This window comes from Rattus rattus, chromosome 10 (genome assembly GCF_011064425.1).
Source record: "Rattus rattus isolate New Zealand chromosome 10, Rrattus_CSIRO_v1, whole genome shotgun sequence".
In the NCBI taxonomy this organism is placed as follows: Eukaryota; Metazoa; Chordata; class Mammalia; order Rodentia; family Muridae; genus Rattus; species Rattus rattus.
The window spans coordinates 14,089,131-14,101,424 of NC_046163.1; the positions used below are offsets into that span (position 1 = coordinate 14,089,131).

At 49.2% G+C, this 12,294-nt stretch overlaps 1 protein-coding gene across 1 annotated transcript in view; it reads left to right on the forward strand.

The window, feature by feature from the left end:
* Ccdc93 (coiled-coil domain containing 93) overlaps positions 1 to 6,023 on the forward strand; it is a 69,666-nt gene extending 63,643 nt beyond the window's left edge. The window contains exons 22-24 of the mRNA XM_032914806.1: positions 1,509 to 1,593; positions 3,209 to 3,322; positions 5,581 to 6,023. Coding sequence (XP_032770697.1) covers positions 1,509 to 1,593; positions 3,209 to 3,322; positions 5,581 to 5,634 — 253 coding nt within the window. The 3' untranslated portion in view covers positions 5,635 to 6,023. The remainder of the gene's footprint in view (positions 1 to 1,508; positions 1,594 to 3,208; positions 3,323 to 5,580) is intronic.
* The last annotated feature ends 6,271 nt before the right edge of the window (positions 6,024 to 12,294 follow it).

The following is a 12,294-nucleotide window of genomic DNA, read 5'->3' on the forward strand; positions in this document are numbered from 1 at the left end:
GAATAAAGAAGGTCCCTCTGACCTTGTGGGCCCTGAGGAAGAACTCTTTAAGGGTATTTTGTAAGTTAGCATTCATCCTCCCAACTCAGGATTTAGCTCAGTGGTAGAGTGCTCGTGTAGACTCGTGAAGCCCGGGCTCAGTTCCCCAGCACCACATAAACTGACTTCTTGTGTATCATGTAATTCCAGCACTTGGAAGGGAAGGTAGGAGGATCAAGAGTTGTTTAAGGTCATTTTGACTACAAAGTTTGTTCAAGGCCAGCCTAGGCTTCATGAGATTCTACCGTAAAATAAAATAAATCGTATAGGAAGACCATCTGTATAAATCCTATAGCAAGGGAGTCAGGTAGCACTAGCTCTGGAGTGTGTTCATGGCGAGCTACCCACCCACCCTGCTGGGAGCCCAAGGCTTGCTACTAGGACAGCATGCTTCCTTTTGCTAGCACAGGCCCCCGCCGGCCCTTGGCAGCCAACTAAAGACATTTTAAGGCCAAGTTCTTCCTGAATTATGGGCTCTAGACTTTCTACATCTTTTTTCATTTTAAACACAGCAGGGCTAAGCCATTCTCCATTGAGCCTGAATCTGAATTCAATCTGCAGGACCCATGGCTTACACACACACACACACACACACACACACACACACACACACACACACACACACACACACACACACTGGGGAGGTTCAGGTATGGAACCTGCCTTTGTGTCCTATTGCCCTTCTTAGACTGGAGGGCTGTATCTCTGATAACCATGGCAGAGTTCTGCTCTGTCAGGCCTCTCTCTGAAGAATCCCCTGTCTGTGAGTGCCAAGCTCTGAGCCTTCTGGTTCCCGTCCCTCCGAAGGACTAGATGTGGGTAGGAAGGTACAGCAAAGACACTGGGAAATCTACCCCTTCTACTGCCTCCAGCAAAGTTCCACGTTCTCAGCTCAGATCTGGAGGACTCAGAACATGTCCTCTAATTGCAGGCAATGTGGCCCTGTCCTCAGATTCTTCAAAAACAAAACTGAATCAATTTCGTAAGCAGTGTCATGGCAAATGGCATTGCTATTATTTTTATTCACATTTTATGTTGAAGAAATATAGTTTGGTTAAAAGTTATAAGGAAGAAGCTGAACGATCCTCGGAAGGGCGGCACTTTGGAGTTGCCTGTGTGTGTGCTGCTGCTGAGAGAGGCACGTGCCTGTCTGTGGGGATTAGAGGAGCAGCTTGTCCTCACCTGCACAGTTTTCCTCAGAACCCATTTCCATCTACTCAGAGGTGTTCCTTATGCAGCCCATGGCCACAGGAAGGAGGGAGAATGGGGAACAGAATTCACATTTGGTTATCAGATGAGAGGTTTGGGACCCCGGCCGCCTGGCATTCTTGGCGGCTCCCTCAGCCTACTGTGCCCTGCAAAGGCCTGGTTGATTAGGTACATTCTAGGTACAGGACTGACTCCGTGTCCTCCACCCTCTTCCCAACTGTCCCATGTGCTGGACCTACTTCTGCTGAATTTTCTTCCAGAGCCATGGCCTCCCCTGCTGCCCGGGACCAGTTTTTAAGGCAGATGGAGCAGATCGTCGAAGGCATTAAACAAAGCAGGATGAAGGTCAGCAAGCTTACTTTACAGCAGTGCAGGCTGTGTGGTGGTGAGGAGGTCCTGGGCATAGGCTCTCCATCCAGACAGCGTCCTGTACTGCCTCACCAGCATGAGACTCTGGTGGGATAGGCCTCCACATTGCTGTTGGCCATAGCTCGCAGGCACTGAGCACTCCTGTGTGTCAAACACTGTGCTGTTCCCCATATTAAATGAGCTATGCTACCCTTCCCTGCTTTACAGAAAAAGAATTGCCCCTCCCCAGCAGCCCTCCTCTCTTGTCCAGCCAGCCTAACCTACTTAGCCAGGTCTGGACCAGGTAGACCATGGTGAGGGCTAACAGCCATGTTTATCGCCTGCCTTACACACATGCACTTAGACACATGCACATGCATACGCGCAGGCTGCACCTGTTCTGTACATGAGTATTTTCTGCCTTCATCTCCTGGCTGGCTGATGGTCTACATTTAGCCTCAGAGATTAACTGCACAGAGCACCTGGCTCTGCTGAGTTCCCCTCCTCAGCCCTCTGCATCACAGAATCCACATGCCCTCACCCTCTCCAACTCCATTCCAGTTTCCTCAGCACTGATGCTGCTGTCACTGTAATGTACATTGGCCTACTAGTCAGATGCTTGGTTGGTCAGTTGGTTGGTTGGTCAGTTGGTTGGTCGGTCATTTGGTTGGTTGGTTGTCTGGTCTGGTTTGGTACCGATTGCCAGGATGTGCCCTGTGAGAACAAAGACTTTGCTTGTTCACTGCTAACTTTAGGTCCATTACTCTTTACCAAGTGTGCAAAGGCCCCGAGAAAATACCAAGAGTCGAGGTTCTGGTGCAGGCTTGTATTCCCAGTGCTGGGGACTGGAAGACAAGAGCGTCCCTGGAGCTTAATGATCAGCTAGTCTGGGGTAATTGGCAAGTTTCAGGCCAGTGAGAGCCCCTGTCTCTAAAACGGGGTGGTGCCGACTAGGTGGCTTACTGGGTACAGTCACATGACAGAAGGAGAAAACCAGCTCCCACAGGTCCTCCGCCCTTCCTCCAGCTTGTGGCTACCGGAGAAAACCTCCCTAAGTCCACATCTAGTGTCTGTGTATAAGATCAGCATTCTGGAAACACCCTATAACAGTTAAGACAGCTATAGATAGCTTACACTATGACGCAGTTGCAATAAATGAAAGGTGGTAAGCTTTTTCATTATAGGCACAATCATGTACATCAGAGCTATGCACACAGTTGACGTCCTGGACTAGGTAACCTTAGTCCCTGCCTTATGGCAGTCCTGAACCCTTTACAGTCTCCTTACCAGTGACACCAGCAACTCTCCTTCCTTGGAGTTGTGACACTCCAAACCCTACTATTCACAAGTACCCCGTAGAGACAAAATGGTCCGCAGTCAAGAATCCCCCCCAAATCCATGCTGTTCATCCGATGGCCTATAAATAGTGAACTGCTGAGTAGATTATAGATCCTACAGATGATATCATTCAGAAAGAAAACAGGCCAGCCTGAGCAAATCTGTTTAGAAGGGAGAGCCTGGAGAAACATACAAACGCTAATCATGGCTGCCTGATGTGGCTGCTATCTGATGGCTCTTCGTCCACCACCATTTCCCAAAATGTTTCCCACAGATGGAAAAGAAGAAGCAGGAGAACAAGATGAGAAGGGACCAGTTGAACGATCAGTACTTGGAGCTCCTGGAAAAGCAGCGGCTCTACTTCAAGACTGTGAAAGAGTTCAAGGAGGTGAGAGCATGCGGGCCAGACAGATGGTAGCCAAAGTCAGCTGAGCTGGGGCTGGCGAGATGGCCTTGTCAGAAAGGTGCTTGCCGTGAAAGTGGGAGTACTTGAGTTTGATCCCCAGAACTAATGGGGTAGGGGCATAAAAACACAACAGGGTGGTGACCACCTGAATCCCAGTGCTGGGAAGGAGGAGGAGGAGGCTGGAGGACCTCTGGGGCTCATTGACCAGCCTACTACTCCGTGAATAAAGAGTAATGTGGGCCAGCAAGATGGCTCAGTGAGTAGAGGTGCTTTCTACCAAGCTTGATGACTTGGGTTCAATATCCAGTACCCACATGATGGAAAGGAGAACCAACCCCCACCAGTTCCCCTCTGACCTCCATGGCAGGTGCATATGAACACAAAAGGCGATAAATAGGAATATATTTTTAAAAGAAACAAGGTAGACAATGTCTGAAGAGCAACAGCTAAGCCTGACTTCTGACCTCCATAGGCACACATACACATGTGCACATGAGCACACACACACACACACACACACACACACGAACAAAATAAAAAGAGAGTGTCCCATGCTGATGATTTTGTTCTGGTTTACTTTTAAGATTATTCTGTCTTCTTCTTCCACCTTCTCCTCTGCCTGCCTTGCCCTCCGTTTTCTGATCTAATATTTGGCAGCCATATGCATACCCACAGGCATGGCAGCAAGTCTCATCCTTTGAAATGCTCTCCCAGCTCCGACTGTGCCTGTGGAATGAACCAGGCTGTAAAACAGACCTGGTCTCTGTCCTCAAGGAGCTTCGCTGTGGTGAAGGAGATGGATGAGAAACTAAGAACAAATGAACAGAAGTCCTAGTGAACAAAATATTTAAAAAGTAATAGTTTCAAACTTTACATGTAGGGAGACAGAGGCAGATGTTATAGTCAGAGTGGGCTCCACAGACTGAGCCAGGCTCTGCTATGGGGAGAGCAAGAACACATCAGGAAGCAACCAAGGCCCTGAGGCATGGGAAAAGCCCAGCAACTGATGTGGAGTCCAGTGTGATACACATGTATGTAAGTGCATGTCCTTCGTGTCTGTGCAGAGACCAGAGGAGGGCACTGATGTCTGCTCCGTCATCCCTCAGCTATATTCTCGTGAGACAAGATCTCACTGGGTGTAGGCTGGCAGCCAGAAAGTGCCCCAGCTCTTCTGCCTCTGTACACACAGCTCCACAGTTACAGGCATGTGCACATGCCAAGCTTTTTATGTGGGTGATGAGGATTCAAACTCAGGTCCTCATACTTGCTTACCCACTGAGCCACCTCCCCAGCCCCTCAGCTGTCTCTTTGTTAGAGACCTTAAGATGCTTTGGGAAACGCTTTGCCTGGGGCTGTTGGAGGTTTGCTAGCAGAAGCATTGTGAGCTGTCAGGTGAAGAGCTCTAGCATTTGCCAGAGGAAGGGAATACAGAAAGGTAACTGGTATCTTAGGACACTGGATACCATTATCAGGGAATAGGCCCAGTGACATCCCTCAGTGATAGCCCTCAACATGTTTAGTCGCAGAGCTCGCATACCTCATTATTGGAGAGGGGAGCACCCTTCATCAATACTTCTCATCACGTCTTCTGTGCGTTTAGTTCTTAAGGCTGAGACTACTTGGCATGGTCACTGTTAGAACCACTCAATGTGTCATCTGCTGTGTACACACTAGGGCTGCCTTGCTCACGTTTTAGAGTATGGTCTCCAAGGCCCCTTCTCTCTTACCCTCCCAAGCAGATAAGTATCTGCTTTCTGCTTCTGTCCCCTCAGAGAATTTAGAAAGTTCTGTCTGTAGGAAAGATGGTGCCTGATCTCTTGCCTTTAGTCCAGAGGCTTCATCACATCTCTCTGTATAGAAGGTTAGTAGGTCACTGTTGGTGGCTTCGTGCTTGAAGACTGACTGACTTGTCAGAAATGGCTAAGTGGCAAGAGATGGAGTTCAGTTGATAGAGTGCTTGCCTGGAATCCAGAGCACTGGATTTGATCCCCAGTACACTGTAATTCTCATATTTACTCAGGACGTAGAGGCAGGAGGATCAGATTCATGGTCATTTTGGCTTTGGAGCCAGTTCAAGACTAAACTGGGCTATATGAGACGCTGTCTCAAAAAACAAACCAAAAAAAGGCAAAACAAAACAGAAGTGGTTACCGAGACTGGGGAGAGGCTTGGCCCCTCCGGAGACCCCTGTGTGAGTGCCGATGACTAATCTCTGCTTCTCTCTTACTCTGCTTTTCCAGGAGGGCCGAAAGAATGAGCTATTACTGTCTAAGATCAAAGCCAAGGCCTCCTGAAAATCCCTCTCCATTTCGGTATGACATTGATATTTTTTTAATGACGTGTATAGACTACGGGATCTTGAGATGGTTCTGCAGATGATGGCGGAGAGGTGCAGGAGGATTGATTTCAGCTCTGCAGACGGATGTTCTCTTTCTCCTACTTGTTTCATTTCCATCTCTTCTGGCTACGGCTGATGGACTCCGAGTAACACCATGGTGTGGATGACACACAGAACCCTACGAAGAAGCGTGGGCAGTGCCCACTCTCTCAGTCCATTCAACTTCTGTTTCTTCGGTGACGTTGCGTTTATGAAGGTACCCGGATGTGAGGGCCTGAGAATAAAGAGCTTTATGTTCAGCAAGTATTGAGCAACCGCTCAGAAATAAACCCTGAGGTAAATGCAGCTGACACTGTCCCCGCCCCTCTGGCAACTAGTAGGGGCTCAAAGAGCAGATACAACCCTCTTGCCCCCAGAAACCTGTCCCTGAAATCTTTCACAAGGCTGCTGGGCGAGCAGCCAGCCCATTCACCTACCGTTGTGCCTTTTGTTCTGGCTTCCCACAGTGCGTACGGGCTCTAGGCTGGGCTGGGGTGCAGGGCAGTTAGCCCGCAGGTGTAGAGACAGAAGTCGGTGAGGCTCGGGATTACTAGAGTCCACCCATTTGTGTTGTGGAGACTGATAGTAAGTGACTATGCTTTGGTGTGGCCTTGGTGAGGGAAAGCTGTGAGGGTGGCTCCTGTGTGGCTCCTTTAACCCTGCACGCAGCCCGGGCTTACTTGATGGGAAGATTGCAAATGCACCTTTCACTGAGGACACTTCAATAAGAGTTGAAGCTCTCCACATGCACAGGTCAGACAAGGGGAAAGACAGCAGGTACTGCGCATGGAGGAAAAGAAGGCAGTACTCAGGGGTATGAAGACTCCACGGAGCAAACAGCACTTGGGCGAGAGCTGAAAGGAATAGGATGTTAGCTTGGTGGGAAGGAGGGCCTTTAATAACCCCTAAAGGCTTGGCTTTAGCCTCTGGAAATAAGCAGACCAAAGCAACCACAGAGCATCCCCAGTCCCCGGGTGTCAGGAACCTAACAACTGGGTCACTCAGTAAACCCCAATGTGAGGTTTGTGTTCCATTCTGCATAAACTTAACACACACATAAACTGAACAGCAGGTCGGGACCGTTAAACAGAAGCAGGCGGGGCACTGGGCAGTCACAGAGCATTTCTCAATGTTAGTTTCCTAATGTGTGGTTAAGAGGCATGACGCATGCATACTGAGAGGAAAGAAAAGAGGCTGGGCCGGTCAGTAGAGTGCTTGCCTAGATTCCATCCTTCGTGTCACATGACTAGACATGGTTGCACACACTTGTGACAGAGGCAGGAGGATCAGGACATCGAGTGTATCCTAGGCTAAACAACAAACTGCAAGCCAGCCTGGCCACAAAAGAAAAGCCCGTGCAGGCATAATAACATCAGCAGCTAAACCAGGGCCACGGAGCTGTGGTGAGCTGGGTAGGAACAGCAGCAACTAAAGAGCCACTGCCCTGGGCCAGCACACTCTGGTGAGCTCTGTGCACTCTAACTCCACAGGGACCTGCGTGGTCATGGGAGCACTGGGAAGAGGCTCGGCTGAAATAAATACTGTAAAATAGTAATAATGTTTTGACCATGTTAGAACTATTCTAATTCAGAGGAGAGGATCATCTGTGTATTCTTGAGAGGAAACTAATTCACTTTGGCTAATGTCAGTGTTTGAACAGAGGTGTAGGGAGGGAAGTGGGAGCAGGAGAAGTTCGGGGTTAGTGGGGTCCACCTGTCTGTGTCTGGGAGAGGTATGGATCTAAAGCAACTGTAACTGGCTTGGGAAATGGGACCCTTTATTTGGTGCTGATTCTAGGGAGTTTCTTTTGGTGTGGTCATAGGCATGATCAACTACAGGCCGCCTGTAGCAGAGTACAGATGTGAGTGTGTAGAACACAGATTTTTTTAAACTCCATTACACTGCATACTCTGTGTGAGCATGGCGGTGTCATGCTGTGAAAGCAAAGGGTTGGTCACTCCTAGTACGGAGATTAGGCTGGTAACTCTTGGTAGAGGGAGATCTCCCACTTCTTAATCTGTGAGGCTCATGAGAGGTGATGAGAGGTTCCTGTCACTCATTCGACAGTACCAGGTACAAACTCCTTCCTGAGGAGCAGACAACGGATCTAAGCAGAATGCAAGTGGTTGACCTATGCCACTACGACTCCAGTGTTCTCACCTTGCCTGGCAGGCTGGCATTACAGTCTGCAAGTCCATAGCTGGGTAGGACTCTTGCTGCCACCATCACCCCAGCTGTCTGTGTAGCAACCTCTGACACTGTGAAAGGTAGAACAGAGAGGAGACTTTGAGCTCAGCTCTATCTTGATTCCTACAGGCAAAGTACGTGGTATCTAAAGCAGTAATGACTTACCATCTGGTTCTGGTGAGCAGCAGTGAGCAGTGGCCAACCTGTAGTGTTGTGGGGCCTTATGGGTAGGCTGTGTTACCTAGGTCTTTGAATGAGACCATAGAAGCTAGCCCTGAGAATCCTACATTTTCATCAGACACCCCAAAACATAGACAGCCCCTTTGTGGGTCATCCCAGCAAGAAGTGGGCTGCACAGTCTGATGTTATTATTGGATGAGGAGATTCCCTGAGACCCCTGGTCATGTCAGAATCTACCTGTGGAAGGGAGGAGCCTCCCAGGCCAGTGTCTTCTGTACCCAGACATAGTACAGCCTTGTGTCTGGCTTTTACCAGAACTGTAAGATGGTGGGGAGACATCTGTAGGTGACTGTTTTTTGAGCGTGCACTTTAAGAGAAACCAGATTCAGAGCGGAGAGCTTGTTCACGGGCTGGCTCCCAGCCAGCATTCTCAGGACCAACCTCTGGGTTAGGAGCTGCCATCTTTCTCACACGCTTTCCATGAAGTACCTGAGGGTGCTCTGGTTGAGACCAGGCTCAGAGCAGCTGTGAGCAGGGTGAGGCGATGGTGGAAGGTCTGGGAGGATGTAGGGACATTCTGCTCTTCTCCATGGTCAGTGGTCAGTCAGCACCAGGGGGCAGCACCGAGCACTGTGGAATAGCTTCCAAGGGTTCCTGTAATGAAGCAGTCTGTGTTGGCATAAGCTCCTGTTAGTCCAACCTTCTGGATCAGGGTCTGGCTTGTAGCACTTGATTCAAGAACAGTGAAGACACAGGCTTGTGGTGGAACCAAACCCACACTGGTCACCACGGAAGGCTTTCTTCTCCAGACTGTTTCTGGGGACCTCTCAGGACAAAGCCTGGGGCAGGCCTTCCGGCAGCTCTTACTACCTCCTCAGGTGCCATTCCCATCGCTGGTCTCTTTGGCAGTATCTTGTCTTTCCTATCTTTAATACTCTAGACGCTTCTTGAAGGGGCAGCTGAGACACCCAGCCTGACCTGCAGCCTCTATCTGCATCCCTTCTGCCTGCCCTTGACTCTGTCCCGCCTGCCTTCCAGGTGGTGGAAGCCGGGCATTAGCAGTAACGCCCTACACGGACGTTGGCTTGTGAAGGTTTAGGCAGTTGAACTGAGTTATGGTCTGAGAGGTGCCGTAAGGACGTTTGATGATGTATTCATCGCCAGGGTTGGTCACTGAGACAAAGACCTTAATGCAGATTAGTACAGTGAAGAGCCCGGTAACATGGGTGGTGTCTGTGGCAGCTGAGCCAGGCTAGAGGAAGAGCTGCCTGGGATGCATCTTAAGAGTTAGCCAGGCTCTCCCTCCTAGCAGCAGGTGGCAGTGAGCCAAATGGTGTGTAACACATAATGGAAGCAGGGAATAACTCAGTCAGTAAAGCATGAGGACTGAAGTTAGGATCCCCAGTAGCAAAGCCAGGCACAGCAGTGTGCCCTGCCCTTGTATTCCCAGCACTAGAGAGGTGGAGACAAAGGATCCCCGGGGCTCACTGACCACCCAGACTAGCTGAATTGGTAAGTTTCAATTCAGTGAAAAACCTGTCTTTGAAATTAGGTAGAGAGCAATGAAAGGCATCTGAGTTGACCTCTGACCTTCACATGCACAGGCACATACATATTCATGTACACACATACAGGAACGTGCACACACAAAAAAAGTAATGTATTTTCCTTCTCAGAATAACTGTATAAAATCATGAGCAGGGCTTTAGTGCCTCATATGCGTGTGTTTGAACCATGGGGAGTCGCTGCTTCTGTATCCTCATCTGCCTGTATCAATTTCCCAGCTGGCCAAGCTCACCCTCATCGATACTCTCCACGATTGATATGTCTGATCCCTTCCACCATTTTCGGTTGTCTTCACACTGGCCTGGTCATATCACACTCCACTCATCACATTCCTGTTGTCTGTCCTAATGACACTGCTTAAGGTCCATGATTCTTTGCAAGGCCTACATCTTCCCTCTTTGGAATGTGTCAGGGCAGCGGAAGCAGGAACCCTGCCCAGCTCACTGTGGCCCATTAGTCAGAGCACTGCACTTGGTTAAGTCGGCTCCCCAGACTGTCATCTTTGCGTCCCACTGTAGCAAAAGACAGATTGAACCCAATCTGTGCTCAGGTTTACACAGGCTGTCCGGTCTACTCAGCAGCGCTAGAGAAACCCTCTGAGGGGTGTTGTATGCTCATTGGAAGGTTGAATGGAAGGTTCCTTGAAAGTGGGAATGGAGAAAGTTTTCCAGAAGTTTCCAGGCCACCCCTTGGAGATGTGCAGTATTGCGGCAGGGAGGGCACATTAATGTCAAGTAGGATCATTAGTGTGTCCTCCCTTCAGATGTGGTAGATGGATCTTAGCCGCATGATGGAAGAAAACAGTGGTGCCGTAGAGTTGTGGGCAGCAGCACACCATGCAGTAATGCATGCAAGCCTCCAGCCTCCTTGGAAGACAGTTGAATAACGTCAGGAATCCCATTGTACTGCCTTTTGAACCAGCAGTGCCACGCGCAGGAACTTTTCTTATGTATAGAAACTTTTATTAAAGCAATGTTTGTAATAACACGCGGTTAGAAACTACCATTAGATCAGAAGAGAGATGAAAATGCACGACCCATCTCTACAGTGGGGCCCTTTGCAGACACGTAAACGAGCAGACTCTGTGTATTGCCAGGGAACGGTCCAGGGATCTTGGAGCCACGTGGTTAGGTGGGGGAAGAAAACATGCATGACCATGAATGAAATGCTAGCGTTTGGAATAGAGATAATACATGTAGGTGTGTGGGTGCCTATGTGCGTGTGCGTGCACCCACACATGCGCCTGTGATGTGTCTGCTTGCCTGTTCCGGACTGCCTCTGAGAAGTGACACAGTAGCCTCGGTTGCCGCTCAGAAGAGGGTGGAAATGACTTTTCACCGTTTGCCTTTTGTACTCGGGAATTTTGTACCATGTACATGCATTACCTACTCAAAAATAAATAGTTTTTGAAGTTTAATTTGGTTTCATTTAAGAACAGTCATGAGAGACTGGTCTGTTTTCTTCTTTCTTTATTCTGGGGGTGGGGGTAGGGGGGTGGTGGATACATGGTGTTGAAACAGGGTCTCCTCTCCTGCACTGGCCTCAAACTCTGTGTAGCAAGGATTTGACCTTCGGATCCTCTGGCCTCCCCCTCCTCAGTGCTGGGATTGTGGGTGTGTGTCGCCACACCCAGTTTCTACAGAACTAGGATGGAACCCAGGGCTTGCACGATAGGCAAACACGCTAACAATTGAGCTACGTCCCCAGGACACGCCCCCATCAACCTGTTTTCCCCCTTTTGGGGGGAGGCTTATTTCCTTTAGAGACGGTGGGTTTTTCTGAGACAGGGTTTATCTGTGTCCCTAGGTGCCTGGAATTCACTCTGTAGACCACACTGGCTGCCTCTACCTCAAGAATGGGAGACTTATTCCACACCCAGCTAATCTTTTTACTTAACAAAGGAAAAGCTCTGGAGTCAGAAGCAGTGGGGTGGCTATTCTTGAATGTTAATTTGACCACTTCTGGAATTAATTAAAACCCAAATGACTGGGCACTCTTGAGAGATAAATTAAATCCCTTGAAGTGGGAAGACCCACTTCTAATCCAGATCTTTCGAGGTGGAAAAGTCCACCGTTAATTGGGACCTCACCTTCTGCTGGCAGCCTGTAGAATGGACATGCAAGAGAAAAGATCTCTCCCCCCCCCTCCTTCTGGTTTGCTGGCCTCACCTGCTTGCTCTAACTGGCAAGTTCATTCCTTCACAGGCATTAGCACCTACTTCTGTGGGACTCCATTATATACTGAAGATCAGAGGAAACATCTAGCCTCATGGACTGAACAACTACTGGATCCTTGGACTTTCCATTCATAGGCAGCCATTGTTGGACGAGCTGGACCATAGCCTCTAGTTTATTCTAATCCCCTTACATACATATAGGGAGAGACTCATTCTGGAAGTTCTGTTACTCTAGAGAGCCCTAACTAATACAGGCAGCTGGGCCTTTGAGGACAACCCTTCACAGTAGCCCAGGACCCAGGATCCAAGCAAACGAAGCCAGCTGCCTGTATTAGCCACTCTGAAGGTTTGGCCTCATTTGGTGGAAGAACTTTGAGGGAGTTGGGGAAGCTGATTCTGTTCTTTTGTAACAGGAATGAGCCGAAGCTGCTCTAGTGTTGTCTGCACCTCACGAGAATCACATTACAA